At 41.9% G+C, this 24,286-nt stretch overlaps 2 protein-coding genes across 2 annotated transcripts in view; one reads left to right on the forward strand and one right to left on the reverse strand.

Moving 5' to 3' along the window:
- Positions 1-20,443, forward strand: part of LOC118426281 (trichoplein keratin filament-binding protein-like) — a 34,531-nt gene extending 14,088 nt beyond the window's left edge. The window contains exons 8-16 of the mRNA XM_035835579.1: positions 14,344-14,517; positions 14,966-15,028; positions 15,485-15,534; positions 15,911-15,977; positions 16,428-16,600; positions 17,127-17,208; positions 17,817-18,002; positions 18,325-18,468; positions 19,671-20,443. Coding sequence (XP_035691472.1) covers positions 14,344-14,517; positions 14,966-15,028; positions 15,485-15,534; positions 15,911-15,977; positions 16,428-16,600; positions 17,127-17,208; positions 17,817-18,002; positions 18,325-18,468; positions 19,671-19,706 — 975 coding nt within the window. The 3' untranslated portion in view covers positions 19,707-20,443. The remainder of the gene's footprint in view (positions 1-14,343; positions 14,518-14,965; positions 15,029-15,484; positions 15,535-15,910; positions 15,978-16,427; positions 16,601-17,126; positions 17,209-17,816; positions 18,003-18,324; positions 18,469-19,670) is intronic.
- Positions 20,444-22,327: 1,884 nt separating this feature from the next.
- LOC118425363 (leucine-rich repeat-containing protein 15-like) lies at positions 22,328-24,030 on the reverse strand. The gene is made up of 3 exons (XM_035834170.1): positions 23,949-24,030; positions 22,950-23,657; positions 22,328-22,353 (listed from the first exon to the last, which is right to left on the reverse strand). The coding sequence occupies exons 1-3, from the start codon at positions 24,028-24,030 to the stop codon at positions 22,328-22,330; spliced, it is 816 nt and encodes a 271-aa protein (XP_035690063.1).
- Between the last annotated feature and the right edge of the window lie 256 nt (positions 24,031-24,286).

The raw sequence follows: 24,286 nt of genomic DNA on the forward strand, positions 1-24,286 counted from the left end.
TACAAACATCCCTTCTTGTTCAAGACTGAACTGGTAAGAAACTGTTTTACATTGTTTAGCTGTGTTACCAAGTGTGTTAGATGTGAAATTATCAACAGCACAGTCAAAATCCTGGCTAACTGAAGGCATGTATTTTTTCCGCACTTACTGGGACTCCTGTGGGCTGTATTATGCACAATGTTGTTTCAGCGCCCATTTTCGTGGAAACACAGTGGTATGATGACGTAATATTCACTTGTTGCAGCAAAGAGGAAGTCATGTTTCCACGTACCGTTGCAAATCATATCATGAAAATATCGAAATCGCAAACTCCTACCCCTACCTAGGCCTGACGTTGTCCTCGTCAGGTACTTATTCCTTAGCTAAAAAGAATCTGTCTCTAAAGGCACGTAAAGCTGTATTCGGCCTCAAACCTCTCACTCTTTCAACGATGTCCCCCAAGACTCTACTTAAGCTATTCAATACGTGTATTAAGCCCATAATGTTATATGGTAGTGAGATTTGGGGTATAGACTGTGGAAAAGATAACTGCCCAGTGGAAAATATCCAAACCCGCTTTTGTAAAAATATTCTTGGCGTGCACAGGAATTCCTGTAACTCCGCATGTAGAGCAGAACTCGGAGTCTATCCAACAGGCATAGATATAGCAATCCGCATGGTTAAGTACTGGCTACGCCTTAAACAGTTAGATTACTTTAGACACCCTTTACAAATAGACGCACTACTCTGTCAACAAAATGTACCTTTAAACAATCATAAGAAAACTTGGCTCCAACATGTAAAACAAATACTTGATGATAATGGTTATTCCTATCTATGGAACTATGCTCACTCTAGAATAGACAACAAACATATTTGTACATTGTTAAGGAAAAGACTGTCAGACGTGTATGTCCAAACCTTTTTCCAGCAATTGTCTAAAGATAACGGCAAACTAAGATTTTACAAACATATCAAAACCGAATATGCCATGGAAACCTATCTATACCAGAACGACGCTGACAAGAGATCCAATGTATGTAAGATAAGAATCAGTGCTCACTCACTAGAGATAGAAAAGGGTCGTTATAAAAAAGTGCCAGTTCAAGATAGATTGTGTAAATACTGTGCGACGGTTGCAGTGGAAGATGAAATACATTTTATATGTAACTGCCCCCATTATGAGGACGAAAGAAACAACCTTTTTGACACAATCAAAACATTATTTCCAACTTTTCACCAGTTAGTAGACCTCAAAAAAACTATATTTCTGTTAAAATCACAGAACCCACTAATCATTAAAGAAGTGGGACTTTTCATCAGCCACTGCCTCCAAAGAAGAAGTCAAACCACCCAGTAAAGAAGTAGAAGCATGTACATAGATAGCTGACGTGTGTGTATTTAGAATAGACACTTGTTACTTTTCACTGTCTGTATCATTGCAATTAGCCTACGGGCATGGATTTGCAAATAAATATATTATAATATAACCTTCTCGGCGAAGATAATGATGTGATTATGATCGTCTTACAATTTCCGCATACACCACTGATCGGAGGTAATTTTAAATCCATGACGAAGGTAACGAAGTTGTTTCCTCAATGTCCCGGGTTTGATAAAACCTCCCTGGTTGGGGGCAACGTTCTCACGGGTCGGACATGTCGGAGCCAGGCGGATCTCTGGACACGCCACAGTAAATCCCGAACCGTTTGAACCGTTCGGACGGGCTATCGGGATTATTGTCAGCAGGGAGTCAAGCTTTAGAAACTCGCCTGCCTGCCCCTGGGGATAAAACCTGTGAAATTCCAGCGAATTTGTTTTCTTCTCTGTACTTCAGCAAGTGTATCTTGGTTGTGTACATGCCCAATGCTGTGTAACGACTAAACGCACAGAACAAAGACTAAACTGTAGACTAAGCGTAATCTGAATGAGCACGTCAGGTGTCCATGTCCATGCTTCATATAGAGTAGAGAGAGTAGAGTACAACTACAACTGAAAAATATTAATATCAACGTTCCATAGAATTACTTCTCCTCACCATGGCATACTAGTAACTTCCTCCCAAGGACGTTATATCCATGTCCTCACGAGCGGAATTTCCTAGACAATAATCCTCCCCGTTTAATATTGTTCCTCCTTACCAACTTTTCAAAAAGCGTTTATTTACTTGTGCCGCAAGTAAAGATTTCGCCTGCTATTCACACATGTGCCTTTGACGGGCATAAAAATCTATCAAGCGATGTGAAAGTTGAAACGTCTACGGCGTAGGTTAACAATAATCCTCTAGGGTGACGTCTTTTAATCTCTACTCATTCAATCAACATTGTATGATATCACTCGTGGTACTTCTGAAGCCTTCTGAATATCGTTGATTTTACCAAAGTTAATGAAATCACATGCACAATAACTATACACTAGAGACAAGCAGATTTTACATCCTATTTGCTTTGCTGAATAATTTAAGTAGATTCTAGACTTACGGCCTAAGCTCAAAGGTGCGGCCGGACGTTGCAATTGGTGATTTTGCCACCCTTCCAGAAATTGGAGACCCGTTGTAGTGTGACATTTTGATTCCTGCCCTACGAATCGGTCTGGTAGGCGGCTGTCCCCGGAGACCAGTTTTGCTGGGATTAGGACAGAAGGAAAGCTTTACGGGAACACCGGCCAGTCTTGTCAAAAGTCGCTTACAAGTGCGCAAAGTAAATTTACTGCCGAAAGATTCCAATAATAATTGTGCAGACGTTTGATAATACGGACAGCATGACACCCAGCTAGCGGATATATGGTTGCTAATTATTTTGTCGGTCGCCACGCGATGATGGACAGCGGCACGCCTCTATACCTAAAGTTTCGCGCTGTGTGGGTGTGGCCTAGCCACTGGCTCGCAAATTGATATCTGGATCGTATTTTCCCGTCTTTGAATAACTTGCTCGTGAAAAAAGGCAAGAAACACAAAGGAAATGGGTATAATGACGACATCATTCTTAGTGGTATTCCTGTCAATGGATGTGCAAACTGTGCCAAAAATTAACACATGGAACGTAAAATAAACAACAAACAACGAGTTATAGACATGTGCGCACTTGTCGGGCGGCTGTCCCAAAGGACCGGGAGGCTTCAATCAAGTGTGGGAGAGTTCAATTCACGTATGGGGGCCAGCACCTATATCAAAACTAGTCTTATTTTAGACACGTAGAATAATATTTTGTGGCACTAGATTAACATATATATTACAATTCAATATTTAGATACAACTTTCTTTCAATAAAATACAATAAAGTTCAACACACACCAACAAAATGTTTGGCTTCTTCATAGGATCGTCTTCTTGTTTACGTTTGAGATGGGGTCACTGAACCCTCGCCGCCGCTGGGTGCGTAACGTGCCTAGCGTTGGCATGAATATATTAGGGCATTCAATGATGTTTATAAATGAATCTTCTAGATTATGGACTTGAATGTATATCATATATTAGTGATAGTGTCTCCACCACATGTTTGGTAACCACGCTTCAGTCGGAAAGACATCAGAAATCCATTACTTACGCTTTGTACATGGTTTGTGCGGGCAATCAAATGTTTCCTGGGACTCCGCACGCACATAACGTCAAAGTGAGGGCACATGTGATTTACATTGATTGTCTTGCGGCTGGTGTCATTCTGTAACTTCAAGCCGTCATTAATACTTTGTCTATAGGAGCGCTGGCGGCAGAGGGATGAATTGCATTCAAATTCTTTCTATTTTGTGACGGCATTCCGGCGGTTCAGACCGTCCGAACTGTTTGGGCAGCGATTTCCACCTCACAACAGCACGATTTTACGCATTCCACGGGTGTTTGGGAGGTACAGTTGCCATGTAAATTGGTGGTTCGCAGACGTCCGCAGACGTCCGAACCGGCGCCCCGCGGTGCTCTGCACGCCCCCAGACGGTTCGGATCGCTTTGTTGCTATGGGAACCGCCCGTTCGGCCGTCCGGCCCGGGCGGAGCCGTACCGGCTCGAACCGTTCGAACGGCCCGCTCCAGGCCGCCGCCCGAAAGCGTTCGAACGATGCCGTCCGGGACCAGTCCGGGACGTAGTCCGGGCTAGTCCAAGCGGCCAATCTGGACCCTTTATGGCCGTCCGAACCGTTCTGCGAACTGTCGAGCGTCCGTCCTGTCCGACCGACCCGTCCGACCCCCGGACTATTGCATGGTTCGAACTGACGGTTCATGCCGGTCCGGACTAGTCCGGGACGGGCAAATTTTCACACAGGAAGTTAAATTGCCTTTCCACTTGCCAGAAATTTAAGTAGACTTCCGTAAAAGTTAAGTGTATCAATTTCATCAAAATCTCACTCAGAAAAATCTTACTTGGCTGATCGTGCAAGTGGGGTAGCACATGCGCTTGCCCGATAGGCACTTTCACTTGCCCAGGAAAATGGGGCTAGTGGACTATATGTCCAACCCTGGGACTTTGAGGTAATTTTATGTAGCCATCATCATCAGTGGGTAAATCTGTGGTCTTTGTTGGAGGTTGCCAGGAGTGCAAGCTTTTATGGGCATCTACTGGCTTCTTGCAATCAATATTTGCTGGCATCTCATACAGGACATCTTCTGCCTGCATATATATGGCACCATCTGGCTCCACATACACACAATCATCATCATCGCGGGGAGGGGGGCGGGTGTTAGGGGCAGGCAGTGTACACTTTCTGGGTGGAACAGGGTACTTCGCTTTAGGAGGTATCTCTGGACCTGCACCAGGTTTGGGAGGGTTTGAGAATGTGTCTGCATATACATAGTAATGAGACTGTGAGACGGCAGTGGTGTGTGTTTTATGCTCAGTGATAGCCTGAGACTGGCCCTGCTCTGTCTGATCATGGCCTCTGGTCATTACACTGGCTTTCCTGTTAGTGTTACTCAAAGCAATATTGGAATTTTGGCCTGAAGGAGGATTCTTGGCCCTCTTCTTGCACCAGATGGGGAGAATGATGGCACCAATCAGAACAATACCAGCTATTGCACCACAGACAGAGGCAATGACAACAGGAAGGGGAAAACTGCGAGCAGGTTCATGGGAACTATTGCTTTCTGGTTTAGTTAGCTCTACAGGCAGTGGGGTGAATGTGGCACCTGCAGGCCGTGATACTGAGCCAGCATTTTGTTTCGAGTGCAACTGATAGTTATAGGTGTGGTTGGTGGTGCCATTGTAGGAGCTGTTATTACTGCCCAACTGGCCATCAATTGACACAGTTGACATTTTGCTCAGATTGACAGGCAGTGTGGTGACTGCGGTGTGTACATGGCATGCTGTTGAGCCAGAGTTCACTATGCCATCAACATGCACGGTCGATGTTTTGCCTGGATTGACAGGCAGTGTGGTAAATGTGGTGTGTATAGGGCTTGCTGACGAATCAGCATTTTCCATGCCATCAACAGGCACAGTTGATGTTTTACCTGGATTGACAGGCAGTGTGGTAAATGTGGTGTGCATAGGGCGTGCTGATAAATCAGCATTTTCCATGCCGTCAACAGGCACAGTTGATATTTTGCTCGTATTGACAGGCAGTGTGGTTGATGGTGCCACTTTACAGATCTTGTCTACAGAGTTGATATTTTTAAGCCTTTGTCCAGAGAGCATGGCAGGCTGGGAACATGCCATTTGGTTTACAAATGAAGGAGGTTTTGGAGGCCCATTTAGTTTTAACCAGATGGGAACCATCCTACAGTCACACTTCCAGGGGTGTTGGAAATATACACATAAGGAATAGATGCCAACATGTTATATACTGACAGGGGAAGGACAGACATCTGGTTTGACTGCAGGTACAGCCTTTGGAGCATGGGTAGATTTGAGAGTATCCCTGCCTGAATCTCAGTTATGCTGTTGGAGTCCAGGTTTAGATGTTTCAGGCGGGGTAGATTTGAGAAAGTGTTTGGGTGAATCATACTTATCTGGTTGAAATTCAACCTCAAAGTTTCAAGCCATCGTAGGTTTAGAAATACTTTTGGCTGAAGGTCAATTATGTTGTTTTTGTTCAGGTACAAAGTGTGTAGCTGGGTTAGATTTGAGAATATACCAGTTTGAATATTGGTTATTCTGTTGCTGCATAGGTACAAATTTGCAAGCTTTGGTAGGTTTAAAAATGCGCCAGGTTGAATCATACTTATTTGATTGTTCTGTAGGTTTAAGAATGTGAGCTTTGGTAGATATGGAAATATCTCAATGTTGGTTATTTTGTTGCAGTATAGGTTCAATTTTTCCAGGTCACTATACTTTGTGAGCCATGACACACTTAAAGATGAAATCTGATTTCTTTCCAAATTCAAATCAGTGACATATTTTGGCAGCCACCGAGGGATGCATGTGAGGCCCACCTTTATGAATGACCAGCATGATTTACACCTACTCCTGCAGTCATCATTTTTTGACTTCTTAAACAGCCAGCTTCTGGCATCCTTGGGCTCGAAGATGATGAGAAAGAAAATCAGCAGGTGCCACAGCTTTCTTCCCATATTGTCCTGCCTGCAAAAATAATGTATGTAAGTAGTAGGGGGCACTAGAATGAATTTGAAACTAAAAAATGTCTCCAATTCATGCTTCCCTTAAAGTTCTGCAAAACATTTATGGCAACAACCTTTCAAAGAAATTATGCCAAATAGCCTCCACTTAGTAACAAACACTGAAAACCTCTGTATCATTTGGCCACAACAGTTTGATTTTTAGGTTCTACTGAGTTGAAAATATAATGTAAAACTTGAATTTCAGGAGTGTCTGAGGAGGATTATGCAATTCTTGATTTATTTGTAGAGAACAAATCTATTATCCCACTGTGGCAATGTCTCCAGACTCTCCACCCATATTACACTGTGACAGTAGACTGCCCCAAACCAAAATAAATGAAATGACATGAAGCCAACTGGTTTTGCTATACAGTCAAACCTGCCCGAGCGACCACCTCTTCTCAGCGACCACCTGGCCATTTCGACCGCTTTTTCTCGGTCCCGCTTTTTTTTCCCATTGACGTAAGCATTAAGCGACCTTTTCTCAATGATGACCTGGCCAACGCAACCGCGACCGGCCCAAATTGGGACCCATAACGACTGCATCATTTTCAAAATTGAGGTTTTCATCGATTTTTTATGATAACTAGCGCGATTTTGTGCCGAAATTGTTGTAAGAAAATCCCAATTTAGTTGTTACAGAAGTTGTTTTTTTTTCAAATCTATATCAGTATAAAGTGAACGAATGCTGAAACGTATATAGCCTCATACTTTTTATATTTCAGCCATACATAGTATGGTGAAATATATTGTATTCGTAATGTTTCTTCTTTCTTTCTTTCTTTCTTCTTTCTCCTGTCAAATCTTCAAAGTGATTCATCTCCGCCGTTCCTGGACCGAATGACCTGAAATTTGGCACAGGGGTAGAATGGGCCAATACCTTGATACCTTTTCTCAGTTTTTTCATATCTGCCTCTAAAATGATTTTATTGAGGTTTCAAGGTCATGTTTTGACCAAAATAAAATATATTGTCCCCCTGTACCCTGGTCTTACAATGGAATGGCCTGAAATTTGTTGTAGATAGGCATTAGATAGTTGGTAAAATGATCCAAGTAAAAGTTTTGACATAAACTACTTTAAAATAATTAATTTTGGCACTTTTCTGAGGGGTAACTTGTTTTCTTTTGGCCTCCTGGCGTGACCTTCCGTGACCCCGCACGGAGTCCACACCTGTGCGCGAAGAGCGAAGGCTAATTAATATTCATAAGCATAGCGGGCCGATACGCTGTGGCCTGGAAAAACGAAGCTGTAAAAGGCCCGCTACGCTGCTTTTTCATCCAGCGTAGCGGCAAAAAAATTGGGAAATAAAGAAAAACATCGTAGTAAAAATACATAGGCACGTGCCAAGCACGCGCCTTCGCTGTTTCAGGAAGTTATCAGCTCCAAGGGAGGTGTTTTATAGCACCGGCCCGCCGTACCGCTGTCTTGCAGCCTCTCCCAGGACCGCCGCGGAAATGTAAACAAAGCGGCGAGAAGGCCTTGCCGCACGTTCATCAGCAGGGTGGAATCCCTCCCCGGAACAGCCAATATGCATAAGCTTTCCCGCGAAACTCCTTACTTGGGGAGCGTGGTTGATGTAAACAAAGGCTCTTACTAGTAGTTGCGTCATTTCTTTTTCTGTGAGGAAAATACAATCAATTCTTTCTGACACATTTCTAGAGCAGGAACGGGTCGCGTTCCCCAATTTCCTGTTCTAAATTTTGCGTGTGCCGCCCTGCTTTCGCGCCAAAAAATGTAAAAAGTGTAGCGAGTGTGCCTTGCCGCGAGTTATCAGTGGGGTGGGATACCTCCCCGGAACAGCCAGTTCCCGGGGAATGTCCCGTATTTGGGGATCGGGGTTGACCAACAGGCAGTTACTAGTAGTTGCGTAATTTTTATTTCAGCGCGGGAAATAGAATCAATTCTTTCCGACATAATTTTGGAACAATAGCGGGTCGCGTTCCCAAAATTCCTGTTCTAAATTTGAAGCTCTTTGGCTCGGCAACGTAAGTTACAAACCATCGTAAGTTTGTATGTAAAACCCGGGCGTCAGGCAAACCTCGCAAAGTGACCCCGCCCATAAACCGCCAGGGCAGTGTCGGCAGTGTTAGTGTGGGGATCCTTCGCCGACTTTGTCAAAGGGCCGCCGGCTATCAATCAAACGCGGATGTTGATTACTGTTTCAAACAGTCATGGTGCCGTACAGCGAAATTCATGCTTCGTGAATACATTCCTTGGACTTTCTTTCCCACAGCGGTGCTTTTACAAAATATTTATTAGACTGTAACACTGAGTCCCACATGTTTTAAAGAATAGAATCTGACGCGAAACAGCGGTTTTTGCCCGGTATTTTTCTTGAAACATGTCCGTGGGAATATCGTCTGACGGCGAGGCGGCGACGCAGGGATATCAAACCGTCAACATTACATAAGTCGCACGGTGGCTAACAACGCTGCGAAGATAACGTTACTAGCGCTCTAACTTAGTAAGCGCTTCAACTTCAGATGGCAACCCGGACAATATTTATCAAGTACTGTTGAGCTGAGTAAAGTTTGTTGTTTATGAGTTTTTAGTTGTCTTTGAAGCTTTTATCCGAAATATTGTTACGTCAAACTGCTGAAGAAAAGTTAAGTGACTGCTACGATGATCGTAGATATGGCCCTAAAAACTGATAAAATAAGCCTTCTCAATAGCCTAAAATGCAAGAGCTTAAGGGGGGCTTCGATACCGGACCCCGCCGGGGGCCTTCGCCGGCCCCCGGACCCCTGCCCCATCATTTCTGTTTTTTGACGGTAACTAGCTATCTTTATTTTGATCGTGACGACGTCCACATACTAGTATTTTTCTGTGGGGAGGGGGGGGGGGGTCAAATATATTATGCTGCTTATTGTGTAACAGTGGGGTTTAAGCGCTGCCAAACTGACCACGTCAGTTGCTCTAGAGTTTTTGGTGTTGTGGTTTGCACGTTCGATTTGTCATCCGCCGACCCGGGGTCGATCCCCGTTATCGGCATGTTTGTTTCTTTCTGTTTTTTAATTTATAATTTTGTTAATATTAATATTAATTCATCCTTTGGACTGTGATTTGTGTAGATGTTATACCAAATGTCACTCGTTTGACTTCTATATGATGGTTTTAATTTCATTCATGTCAATCCTTTTTGATCCTTGATGTCGGCCTTGGTAGTAGTTCATTTCGAGAAGTTACTGTTAGAATGTTCAATTTTTGCGCAGGAGTGATTTGGAACAGTTCAATTTTGCATGGGAACGGGTATGGCTGAAATATGCTGTATTTGCTCTCAAGCAAATGTCGGCCTTTCTAGTTAAAGAAAGATCTGTGTAGCTCATACCTTTTTTTTAAGAAAGATCTGTACGTGTGAATGCTTTTGTCCAACTGTACTGTACATTCACCAGCGGTACGCTATCGGGGCGTACCGGGCATCGAATTCGAAAGGTGCACTGTCGTTATTTCAGATCAAGAACATAGCGACGAATAAAGGCTTGTATGGTTACAAATTGACAGGATCAAAGTTCCCTTACTGTCTAAAACGTTAGTGTACAAATACTTGAGCTTTAAAACACTGTATCGTATAAAAGCTCGATAAAAGCTTGGGGTTAGATTTACAATTTACAGTGTGCGTGTTGTATTTGACATTAAAGACCTCGCTTCTTTGCGTGCTTGCTGTGTGCTTGCTATTTGCCATTAAACACAACGGAAACCATTTAACGGGGGCCGCCCTAAGACGGTTCCCGTCGTAAGACGGAACGGATTTTTTGCTGATCTTATTATCCATAAGTACACCGTGTTCGTTGCCACTGACTATGCTGATTACAAAGGTAAATAAACCAAGTTCATGCACACAGCTTTAATTTGCATTCCAAGTATACTTTAAGTTTAACATATTTACTTCATGTTTTTAAAAAAAAACAGAATTCTAACAGTAATGTTGGCAGTGCTGAATCACTGCGGTCACCGGCCTCTGCGTATTGGCGGCTCGTGTCGCTAACTATACGAACTCTTTCAAGCTGTCACACAACTGCCATGATACACATAAATAAAGCCCCATAAAACACTATGAATATGGGTCTTCAAATGTCTGTTGAGTAGAAAAGCAACCAAAAGGAAGCGACATAAACATTGCCACCATTGTGCTCCCAAGGGAGTGTGGCCGTGAAGGTGGCAGACTAGAGAACGCTCCAAAGATTTATTTGACTGTAACAAATGATTCGTGCTGTCTATGAAAATAAGACTTGATAGAAAGATGTAGATGATATTTTCATATAATAAGACCGAGTTTTGTTGATGTTAGCGGTGTCTTTTTTTCGTAATGTTTTTTTTAGTCGGGCATTCACAATCAGTGCATTCAGCCCATTGCCCGTAAAAACATGAGCTGGATTGTACAGCCTTCCTCATGTGAGACAAGAAGTACATACAGTCACGATTTTACTGTCAAAAGAAAGCTAAAATATCATATTATTAATTTTTTTCTGTGTACTTAAATTTACCACTTACTTCTGAAGAGAGCAAAATGTAAAAAAAAGCGTACCGAGTTAGGCACACTGTCCAGCGCAGCACAAAATTGGAAGGTTACATACACGAAATTGTCTCACAGTGTTTGCCGCTCGTAACATGCAGCGCGAAAGGTTCATGAACCACATGAATGCATTTCTTATTCAAGTATGTTGTTCAAATCTATGTGTAAAAAAATTCAGGCATCAAAACTTGACCACTCTCAGGCAACTAGCGATGGAGCGCCATGAGTTTGAGCGCAAGAAAAAGCGTACCGTGTTGGGGCACCTCCCGTTATACTTTGCATCGGGCATGTTTTGAGTCGATACTCTTCTCAGCGACCACCTGTCCAAATCGACCGGTTTTTCCCGGTCCCCCGGGTGGTGGTCTTGGGCAGGTTTGACTGTAATTACAATCTTAAGCAAATTGGCCAATTTTTAAAAGATTTCTTGATAGAAAGCATCAACTTGGCACCTATTGAATCAAGTGGCCTTCGTCTTTTAGTAATTTTTATTTCAAGTTGGTATATGTTGTTGGAACATAATTATAAGATGTGAATAGTTCAAAAGGTAATTTCAACACCATAAAATGCTAAAATAGCTTTGATATACACATTTCCCTTTTTAAAGGATATGCCAGCCTGCAGAATATTATACAAAGACCTGTGAGTCTGCTTTGATACCAAATATGATTATGAAAGAAGAAAAATGAATAACATTATGGTTGTATTAATCTGTAATCTTCTGTCTCCCAACTAAACATCTCCCATTTCAAAATAAACATATCCCATGGACAAATCTTCAAAACCTTATAAACATACCCCCAGAATAAATGTACCCCCCAAAAAATTACCAGTTTACTTTGTAGTAGACAACATAGAATTGCTAGTAGATTTCAACCAACACAAATGCATTAGTTTTACATGCATATGCGGGTTCAACCACTTTGCTAGAATGCTGAATTTCCTTTTTTTTTTCTTTTCAGCAGACAGTGGACTATCCATATATACTATATAATTATATATAGTGGATGGACTATATATTTTATTCCTGACTTTTAGAAAAAGCATTGTGTGCTCCAACTCGAAATTTTGTTGTTCAGATCTAGACAGCTCACATACAGTCAGAATTAATGAGTCATGCATCTGCCGTTGCTGTCTACAAAAAGAGCATTACCTTAATCAAATTTGTTCCAACTTCTCCTTCAACCTACTGTACTCAGAAAGCTTTTTGTTGGCACTTTCTGTGCGAGGAAGTTGTGAAGGATTTCTGGTCCTCTCCTTGCTGCTGTTGTAGGATACGTGTGTCTGCAGCTGAGCAGTCACAAGGCGTGGCAATCCGTTTAAGTAACAGTTGTTTATATGGTTACCTTAATTGTCTGAAGTTAGATTACTTTTAATATTCAAGTGTGTTGTTTACTCTAGGACCTGTGTTACGTCATCAGTAATACGTTTCCAATCTTTAATGTGGGGAGATTATCTGGACATTTTTGCGATGATCGCATATTAAGCTTTTAGTGTGGTTTCTTCTATAATATCAGATTTGTTTCAGGGAATAATACTTGGGCAGCTTCAGCAGCTGAGCATGCAATAACAGTTTAATATAAGTCTTAGTTACTATTATAATAGTATATGGCTTTACCTTAATTGTCTGCACCCAGATGTTTGAATATTCAATTTGATACTGTAACTACAGTGACTTGTTTTTTTACTCCTCAACACCCTCCAGTTTAATTCTAGAGTTCCATTTTTATTCTGTAGTGACCTCCCATATCTCAGTTACCTTACATCCAGATGGGCTGATATTGTAAGCTAAATTCAACATAGGTCTGCTGTTCCAGACATTGTCTGTAAAATTTTTAACAAGGCTAAAAAAATGTACTTTTCACAAATTTCAGCATACTAGTCGTACCTCCATACATTCAAAATTACTTGATACATCAGACAAATTTTATCTGCACTGGTTGGTTTCTTTGTTTCAGTGTTATGGGTGCTCTTACTACTATTAATAGTAACGTTAACCATCGTACGAGCACAAAATAAATCAGAAATACCTGCACATCTCGTATGTGACCAATTTTCTGCATTTTTTAAGTTAAAGTTTTCACTCCCTGTATTTGAGTATTCAGGTTTAGTCTTTTAGCCTGGACCTTCCTAAATCTAGGGATGATTTTGAATTCTAGATTTTAGAGGATTCATGGCGCACACTCCAAGCTATTTCATTTTCACTTCAGAATGGGTAATGTTAATGTGCTGTCTACAAAATGGACTTACCTTTAGTTCCAAAGTTTGTCCAAAGTGTCTTTCGGCCTGGTCAGGAACGTCTTTGTTTGGATCTGGGTGAAGAAATTATGAAGGATTCTGGTCCTCTTGTTGCTGCTGTGCTTGTACGATACGAGCCTCTAAAGCTGAGCAGTCACAGGGTGTGGCAAATAGGTTTAGATTAGCATTATTCATTCAGTTTACTGTAATTGTCTGAACCTTAGTGTAAATGTTTGAATATTGAATATAACTTAATGTTGTTTACTCCAAGACCTACATAGATGTTTTATATGTACTTCAGAGGACTATTTTATTGTACCTAATACTAGTAATAGGGGTGGATACCGGTACAATGTACCGGCACAAAACCATTTTTTCTCATTGGACCGGTCCAGAAAAACCGGACCTGTAAAAATTTGGTGGGCCGGATGTTAGATCAATTAGAAAATGAAGAGGTTATGTGGGCATGATTTTTTGGGGGGATCACAGGTTAAAGAAAATAATAAGAGTGAAGTACAGCAGCTGTAACAGTTTATTGTAATCTCTACCAAGTTTTACGGTCAATCGTATAGTGGCAGTTAGCCTTGTAGGCTTTTAAAACGCCAGTGGGACTCAAATACTCCACCAAACAGATTTCTTTGTAGCGGAATGGAGAATTGTCCATTCACAAGTTTTCACATACTGAATTAAGGTCCAGGTTCAGGTCCGGACCTGGACCTGATCCTCTGGACCTAAACCGGACCTGGACCTGAATTTTCTGTACCAGTACCCATCCCTAGTACCTAATATTTAATGCTATTCACCATCATTATTTGATTGTACTTATGATTTGTACATTTCTGTATAATTGTATAAAAAAAAATTATGTACAATGTATGTGGTCACAATATAAGCTAGTCTAGTCATCAGCTGCCTAGTGTCTCATTTTCTTGTCCTTTTTACATTATGAGTAAAGCTATATATATATTTAGTTAATGCTTCTAAACTTATGCTTCTAAGTAAAGCATGATGGGAAAATTAAATAGTACAATTTAATACATTTCATCCCATTATGTCCCACCCCCCTCTACAGAGAATTGCCAGTGCTCGAGCAGAGGAAAAACACATTGATGATGTCATGGAGCGGCAGAGACTGGCCGCCCTCAAAAAACAGAGGGAAGAAGAGATCAAAAGAATGAAGGCAGAGAAGAGACAAGCAGGCGTGCTGAAAGAGCAAGTGGAAGAATTGAAGGACAGGGAAAGAGAGGTACTTTATTATGCACTATACATTCCAGTGCAGGGTGCCTTGTCTGCTGTGTATGCAGTACCTCTACATACTGATAGAGGCACTTCTGATATGAGGGTGTTTTATTGCATGTACTATGTAAGATGTGTTGATGTGACATGGTGAGTTTAGAGGCTGTGTTTTGCCACAGGCTTGTTATAGCTAATATCATCATTATTATAACACAGTGTAGAAACACTTTAGATTATGTTTTTGATAAAAGAAAATTTACTTGGGGGGGTATGATTATATTGACATTGGACGGTAGTACATAGAGCTGGTTGTGACTCAAGGACTGGGGCCTTCTATTATCCTCTGGCGGTGAAAGAATGTGTAACACAAGCTAAAGTGAGCCCTGATTTTGGGGGGCTTTTGTAACAAGAAGGCATTTTGTACCAGGCCGTTCTAACATGAGAGTGGTTTGTTCCAGGCCGAGGCCCTAAAGCAGGAGGAGGCAGAACTGCTGAGGCAGCAGTGGGAGCTGGAGAAAATGGTGAGTTCTCCAAACCCACCTGCACTTCTGGACTAGAGATCAAGAGTTCAAATCCCAGCTACCATACCTTACCTGAAACTAAAAAAATATTGATTATAGCATCAGCCCATATATATATTAAGCTAACATTGGATCAACATTGTAGATCAGTCTAAAATAGTCAATTTGGGGGGGGGGGGGTACTTTTTACTCACTTGTCACATGTAATGTAACAAGAACTAAAGACAAGTTGACAACATCAAGGTTACAGGATGAGTGAGACTAGAACAGCATCTCTTCTCCCTAAGTCAGAAACATCGGGATTGAGACAAGTTCGACTCACTGAGAATGAGACTAACATTTGTTAACTGTGTGTAATAGTTAGCAGCATATAAAACATACCGTACATCTTACACCATCTGTCTTTGTAAACAATGTACAGGAATTTTTTTATGATTATTACTTTGTGTTCTATAGGAGGCAGAAAGAAAAGCTTTTGAAGAGCAGAGAAAGAAAGCAGATCTTGGGTAAGTTTCAGAGTTGATATGATTGTGATTGTTACTTTTATAATTCACACCACTTACTTGAAGATAATATACAGTTGAGGTTTGCAATAATCCATGATCATTTACATTGTTATTTCTACAAACAGATTTTTGAAATATATTACTTGATACTTTCTTAACTTAGACTTAGTGTAATTCCAAATTTGTACCTTGTGTCCAAATAGCAAGTGACCCTAATTTAATAGCTATTATTTAGTGATAAATCTATAGCACATCAATTTTGTCTGTCAAACTTCACATTACAGACAAAGGCTAGGGCGATTGTTTGTCACGGTGGAAGAAGCTAAAACCTGATATTTGATATTTGACATTTTCCATCTCCCACCTTTGTTTACAGCCGAGCCCTGTCCAGGCAGTACAAGATGCAGATGAGGAGGAAGTCACAGCAGGTGCAGGAGGCACTGGTGAGTCACTGCTTCATCATGGGTTTGGAAAGAATACTGAAACTGATGCTGTCCCTGTCTCTGCTCTCAAAGAGCTGGACCTTAAGATACTGGTACCGCTGACAGAGCAAAAGGAGGGACAAGTTTTAGGCGGATTGGTTGTGGGCAGATGGATGGGTGGTTGATTGGTTGATTGATGGAAATCCTTAGGAGGTAAGATGCTGGGTTAAGAAAAAAACAATGAAGATTAGACATCCACATAATGAGATACACCAAAAAAGCAGAGATCATTCATCAGTGACACTGTGTAGGTCTTGTTGAACAGCAGTTTTTATATCCTAACTATTTGACTTGATATGTAAAGCAGGTGAGGATAGTTGAATGGGGAAACAAAAGATAAGGTTGATGCAATTTATCGATTAGCTCCTGTGGTTTGAGTTGAGACTGACATTATCACTCTCCGCCCATCAGGAGCTGGACCGTAAGATCCTGGCAGCGCTGACGGAGAAAGAACAGGAGGACCGGAGGCTGGAGACGGAGCGGCGGGAGCGGGCGCAGGCGGATGCTGCCTGGATGAAGGAGGTTGTGGAGAAACAGATGAGGCTGGAGAAGGAGAGAGAAGAGGAGCTGGATGAGATGTACAGGTGAGACAGGTTTACGTTGCTTACATTATCGTGATTAGTTGGTGGGCAGGCCTTTAGCTAGGATTTTTACATAGGGGTTCCAAATTTTGTTCCATTGTCACAGCAAGTGATAAAGGCGCCAGTATTGCAGATGGGTCAAGGCTCATCCACTTTCCAATGCATCATGCAGAGTTTTAGAGTGTTTTTAAAAGTCATGTCAGAGAGGTCACAGTTGAAGACAGGTCAATCAGAATGATATGGTTGTCAGACAATCTGCTTCCCAGTGCAAGGGCGCATAGTTCGTCCAATTTGTGATTATTTTTAGAACAGCAGGTCTAGATGCATGACGCCAGAACGCATGGCTGGCTAAAAGCCTGTAGGTGGGGTTTTCTAGAAAAAATTGCTAGGGGAGTGCTGCAATGGAGCTAAGTGGCCTAGCTCAGTCTTAAGATTAAGAATTGAGTGGTGACTGAAAATTTGTTGGACCCTCCTGAGTTGGTGTTAGATTTCTTGTTCCTGTTACTAATTGATGATGTTTGTGTTTCAGACATGAGGCGGAGCGACAGTGGGCCAAGCGGGACGCAGAATGGGAGAGAGAGAGGCTGGCCAGGGAGAGGCTCATGAAGGAGGTACATTTTGCAACAGTCTGCAAAGTTTTGAATATATTGTCATAGTCTGTAAAAGAGGTGGTGGTTTAAGGTTCACAGTTTTTGCTGTGACCTGTTTCATAGGAACTTGAGAGCTTTCCCCAAAACTTGTGCCCCATGATCAACCTGAGCGTATGACTGGCATGTTGGCTTTATTAACCAGGGATAAACAAGTCCACTAGCCCTATTGTCCAGGGCAAGTGAAAGTGCTGTTCGGGCAAGTGCATGTCCTACCCCACTTGTCCGATCGGGCAAGTAAGATTTTTCCATTGATTTTAGTGCAATTTTGATATACTTGTTACTTTTTACAGTCATGACATCAAGCAATTGTCTACAGAGAATTCCATTGCTGGAAGTGAAAATGCATATACTAGTAACAGTGACATTTGAATTTTGGGCAAGTGAAAAATTGGTTCGGGCAAGTACATTTTTTATGTGCTTGCCCGATAGGACAAGTGGATTTTAGAAAACTTGTTCAACCCTGTTAACCATCATGAGAACCTACCTTTGACCTGATTGACTTTGACCTGATTGACTGTGCCTGCATGACCTTGACCTGTGATGTACCTGACCTTGACCTCTGCCCCCAGGTTCTGGAGGAGCGTCAGGACCAGCTGGCGGCTAAGATGGAGGCTCTGCGGCAGCGCCAGGCGGATGTTCTCCGGAGCCGGGAGGACCTGCTGAGGCAGCTTGAAGTGGCCAATCGGATGGCTCGGCAGGAGGAAGAGGAGAGGGAGAGGGCTGTGCTGGAGAGGAAGCAGGAGGTCGAAGGGCAGGTGGGTTTGACCTGTGACCTGTGACCTTACGGGTCTTAAACTTTGACCTGTCAGTGAGTAATAGTAATAGTTACAGGAGAAGGGCATGATCGGTCTACTGGTTATCGTTACTTGAAACAAAAAAGCAAGAGGCGAGAAGTTGAAGGGCAGGTGGGTTTGATAGGCTATTCTTGTGACCTGTAACCTCAATGGATTCCGTTTGTTTTGCATAATCAGTACTTTAGACAAAGAGCGGCAGCATAATTAATGAAAAGTGTAATTAATGGTAGTTGTGATTAGTGATGAATGTAACAAGTGATCGCTTTGATTATCCCCCTGCCAGATCACGGAGCGCCGTGAGCGACAGCGTACAGCGCGGGAGCGGCTGGAGCAGGAGCTAGCTGAGGAGAAGCGAGCAGAGCAGGACTACGAGGAAGTGCTGAGGCAGGAGGCAGCCAGGCTCAAGCTGGGGGGCTTCGAACCAAAGGTGGGGGGTCGTTAATGTTGTAATTAGTGTAGAAATAATGATTATTGTAATTAGTGTAATTAGTGAAATGACAAGCGAGCAGAACAGGACTATGAGGAAGTACTGAGGCAGGAGGCAGCCAGGCTCAAGCTGGGGGGCTTCGAACCAAAGGTGGGGGGTCGTTAATGTTGTAATTAGTGTAGAAATAATGATTATTGTAATTAGTGTAATTAGTGAAATGACAAGCGAGCAGAACAGGAGTATGAGAATTGTACTGAGACAGGAGGCAGCCAGGCTCAAGCTGGGGGGCTTCGAACCAAAGGTGGGGGGTCGTGATTAGTGTTGTTATGGTGATTATTGTAATTAGTGAAAAATTGAGATAAGAGTGTAGCAGGACTATGAGGAAGTACTGAGGCAGGAGGCTGCCAGGGTCAAGCTGGGGGGCTTCGAACCAAAGGTGGGAGCTCATTACTAACTCTCACTCACTCACTATCCAGTTTAACGTCTCTTGTTCCCCATCCCATGGGGGTTAAACAGGAGGCTGCCAGGCTCAAGCTGGGGGGCTTCGAACCAAAGGTGGGGGAATGTTGTGATTTGATTTGATTTGATTTGGACTTCGGTAGCATTCAATACAGGTGTTCTGGACCAAGTGGTAAAAAGCTGTATCACACGACTTCAAAGTTGTTTCACACAGGCTTCCATGGAACAGTTTGATTGTAGTCTGCATGCACCAAGTGCGCCACTGTCAAAACTTTGAAGACCTGATTTGATTTATTGAACTATCTGACTGATGCCTACCCGTGTCAGGGAACCCAGTAGCAGTATAATAAAAAAATGGATGCTTCTATACAACATATAGAATACTACACAGGGTATTCCAATTGCCCGAGGTATGGCCTGACCACAGGTAGTATCACCAGAAGGCCAGAGGGCGATCCGACCCGTGGGAGGGCCAGGACTGAAGGCGATACGCAATACCTCTGTTGTATTTCATTCATATCATGCCAACCTGAGAAAACTCAAGTTTATCACAAAAAGAGCAGAAGATGATTAGAATCAGAGAGGAGGACTTCAGACCAAAGGTATGTTAATTGTGCTATAAGGATTCAGCTAAGAGAGTCTCAGTTTAGATTTGACAGTGAAAAGTTTATGTCGCACAGACAGAAATAACATGCTTCATTTGTGACAGTCGGACATTAATATGTACTTCTTTTCTCCTACAGTCATACCCAAGGAGCCGACGGTCGGCTTGGGACTAAGAGCTGCTGCCCATCACACTAGCTTACACTGCTGCTAGATATGGATAGAACAAGCTATTACATGCTGAATAATGGTAGATAGAGGGATGAATATATTAAAAATAAAAGAGGAAAAATTAAGGCAGACTGCTTTGCATGTTCTGTTAGTAGTATACATCAGATTCTCACGTTGTCCAGAGGCTACCCCTTTGGCATAGCACAATAACTTTGCAAGCACAGCATTATGTTACTAGATAAATCTGAAACTAAAGCTGTTAATTGAGAGTACCAGGAGTAGCTATATTGTAGATAGCTTTGCTATATAAATGGTGCAGAATTAATGTTTTGTACTGGTTATGTTATGTATGAAAGGTGTTGGTATCATTTATTGAATGTGTCGGTCAAAGTGTGCCTTTTGGTGGAAATGTGAACAACTGTTCCAATACATATATCGGTGTAAAATTTATAGGTGTTGGTGAATCACTAATGGAAACCAATAAACGTCTGGGTGAACTTTTGCAGATAAAGAGAATTTTCTGGCTGTAAATATTTTTATTGATCAAAAGCAAATGATAACAAACAGTCAACAGTTACGTCCTGTTAGTGACTACAGTAAAATTGGTCTTCTAAAAAGATACATACCTTAGGAAAAGTCATGATTGTTGTTATTGAATATAAGGTTTCTGCACTTGATGTTTTAGAGTACACAATTCTGTACATATCCATTCACAGTCTGTACATAAATATGCACAAACTTATCAATTGGCTTTGTCTGTCTCCATGAAAGTTATGAAATAATAATTATGAAATTAAATGAATCTAAGTCAGTCACTATAACTCCTAATGATAAGTATGACTTTTTAGACCAGAATGTTTTTATTCCTGAAGTTAAATAATTTTTTACATATTGTCTGATCATTTTACATTTTGTAAACTAGGGGACCAGAATCTACCCAACACTTTCCTTATATAAAAAACTTTCACCAAAATATCAAAACCATATAGTATGTCCAAAAAATACAAAAACAAAGTTCTTCTGCAGTACCACACAACAGGGGGCCCAAAATGGATCTTGACCTTCGTCTTCCCCCTATCCACACAGCACATATCACCCAGAGGTTCTAAAGTTATGCTAACCACAATTATACGAAAACACAAACTCAAGACACAAGAAAAAATACCTCCATTTTTTTCAAGGAGGTAAGATTAGGTTCTAAAGCTATATCAGCTTCGTTGATCATACTTGTATGCATTTTTCTTAACCAGTAGTCTGCCTCTAGCCATAACTCAAGTTTTGTACTAGGCGTAAGGTGTGTGAGACGGGTTGCCAGGATTGATTTACCCACAACAAAATGAAGTCTTACTCTGATAAGTCCTTTCCACACTGTATGGTGTATAAAGCAGCAACCATCTCCATTTCATTAGCCCTAGGGCCACACAGCTGTGTGAGCATGCATACTAGATCATCAAACTTAAGAACTAACACACATCCTTATTAACATTCATGGAAAGCTACATGCATGATACAGCTACTCACAGTTACATAAACATGCATGATACAGCTACTCACAGTTACATAAAACCTACTTTTCAACAGATCACCTCAGTATCACTGTCGAAAGATAGTGGATGCTACTTGAAACGTCACTGATAATTTTTACAATTTGTACAGAGAACAAGGCTCTGATTTTGAGGCAGCCGACTCTGTGCGGTATATTGAGTTTCTAGTATCCAACGATTTATCAGTAGTAGGCTCTGACTGGCCCTGCCCTGTCTGGTCATTGGTACATTGGTACATAGAATTAGGCTCTAAGGCATCCTCGCCTGTGCGGTATATCATGATATTATTTTTCTCATCCAGAGATTCATCAGTGGTAACATGAGATTGGCCCTGCCTTGTCTGGTTATGGCCACCTGTCACTACAGCAGCTGATGTGTTTTCATTGGACTCAGTGATGGCCTGAGACTGGCCCTGCCCTGTCTGATCATGACCGCTATAGCTGGACATTTCTGTAGAAGGGGGATCTTTTGTTTCTGTTTTCACATCTCCATACATAGGGTTTGACTGCAAGGCAGCTAGCAGTGCCTTCGGTGATAGATTGGCAACATCCACAGGCAAAGATTTGCTGGTGGCTTGTGACTGGCTCTGATCTGTCTGATCTTGGCTATAGCTAGTCATTTCTGAAGATGTTGGATCTTTTGATGGCATGTTTACATTGATATACTTAGGCTTTGGCTGCAAGACTGCTGGGAGTGCCTTTCCTGATCGATTGGTAACATTAACACCCAAAGATTGACTTTTGGCTTGAGAATGACCCTGCCCTGTCTGATCGTGGCCACTGGCCATTGGCATTGCACTTACGGTAGCCGTGGTGTTTTTGTTGGATTGAGTGATGGTCTGAGATTGATCATGCCTTGTCTGATCCTTTTGGGTGTCTATGTCTTCATAATAATGATCAATGTCACTGGTCACTACAACAGCTGTAGTGATATTGTCATTTTGGGTGTCCGTATCTTCATAATAATTACCATTATCAGTGATAACAGCTGTGGTGGTATTGTTGCTCAAACTTTTTATCAAGGCCACATTTCGATCGACAACATTTGCCGCAGAACCTGAACCTTTAGTTTTGGGATTTTGGTCAGAAGAAGCATTCTTGGCTCTCCACTGGAACCAGATTGTGAGGATAAAGGCAATAACCAGGACAATGCCAGCTACTGGACCAGAAACAGATGCAGCGAGTAGAACATGGGAACTGTCGCTTTCTGGTTTACTTGGATCGACGGGCAGTGGGGTGGATGTGAGGCCTACAGGGCGTGCTGTTGAGCCAGCATTTTGTATGAAGCACCACTGATAGTGAGGCGTGTGGTTCTTGTTGCGATTGTAGGAGCTGTTGCCACTTTCCTTTGGCCCTTTAAATGACACTGTTGGCGTTTTACTAGAATTGACGGGCAGTGTGGTTGGTGGTGACACTGTAGGAGTTGTTACTATTTCCGCTTCAAATGGCACAGTTGAAATGCTACTTGGATTGACAGGCAGTGTGGTCAGTGCTGCCATTGTAGGAGCTGCTACCACCCCACAAATCAGGTCTTTAGGGCTGACATTTTTAAGCATTTGTCCAGAAAACCTGGCAGGCTGGGAACATAATACTTGGTCTTCAAACGAATGCAGCCCCTTCATTTTTAGCCTAAATGGAGTCATCCTACAGTCACATACCCAGGGGTTATTTTTTATGTCTACAGTAGAAATAGATGCCAATAAACCATAGGCTGACCGTGGTAAGACAGATATCTGGTTTGTGTACAGGTACAGGAATTCGAGCTGTGATAGCTTTGAGAATGTACTTGGGTTAATCTCAGTTATGTTGTTGTTCTGCAGGTACAGACATTTCAGCTGGGGTATTTTTGACAGTGTGCTAGGATCAATCTTAGTGATTTGGTTAAATTCCAGATTCAAACGCTCGAGCTTGGGTAGATTTGAGAATGCTCCAGACTGAATGTTAGTTATTCTATTGCTTTGAAGGTACAATTCCGTGAGCTTTGGTAGGTCTGAAAATGCTCCAGACTGAATTTCAGTTATTTTATTCGAGTGTAGGTTTAAATTTGTGAGCTTTGGTAGATTTGAAAATACGCCTGAACGAATGTTACTTATTTGATTATTGCATAGCGTCAACTTGACGAGCCTTGGTAGGTTTGAAAATGCACCAGCCTGAATGGTAGTTATTTGGTTGTTGAAAAGGTACAGAACTTGAAGCATTGTTAGATGTGAGAATACACCTCTCTGAATGACAATTATTTTGTTACCGAATAGACTACATATACACAGCTCTGGGAGATTTTGAAATGCACCAGGCTCCAATTTAGTTATTTGATTGCCGGCAAGTGACAACGTTGTGAGCTTCGGTAAATTTGGAAGTACACCAGGCTGAATGTCAGTTATTCGGTTGTCAGACAGATACAACGTTTTGAGCTCTAGTAAAGTTGATAATACACCTGGCTGTATGTTAGTTATTTCATTGTAGGAAAGGTACAACTCTGCGAGATGTGGTACACTTTTAAATGTTCCAGCCCTGATGTTAGTTATTCCATTGGAGATTAGGCCTAATGATTTCAATTTACTATACCTCCTGAGGTCTGATTGTCTAAAAGATGTAATGCAGTTACTATCTAACTTCAGGGTAGAGATAGATGTTGGTAGGTCCTGGGGGATGCTGGTGAGGCCCATGTCAGCACATGTACAGGACAGGGATGTTTCACACCTACTCTTGCAGTCAGCTTCTGGCATGTTGGGTTCCTTCAGGATGATGAGCAGAAAAATCAGCAGGTGTCGCAGCTTCCTTCCCATGTTGTCCTGTCAACAAAAACAAAGATATGATGATGAACAAAAAGAAAAATATGATGATGAGCAAAAAAAATACATAAAAGTTACCAACAGACAAACAACTATCGGTTTGACTAAATCGCTCGAACACGCGTATACATGTGAATAGAACCAAACTTATCAAAACAAAATGCAGAATGACCCCATCTACATACATAACAAATACTGGACTGCATGTCTTAATATACTTAGTCCACAACAATTCAAGTTCTAGACTCAT

The sequence above is a fragment of the Branchiostoma floridae genome, chromosome 11 (genome assembly GCF_000003815.2).
Source record: "Branchiostoma floridae strain S238N-H82 chromosome 11, Bfl_VNyyK, whole genome shotgun sequence".
In the NCBI taxonomy this organism is placed as follows: domain Eukaryota; kingdom Metazoa; phylum Chordata; class Leptocardii; order Amphioxiformes; family Branchiostomatidae; genus Branchiostoma; species Branchiostoma floridae.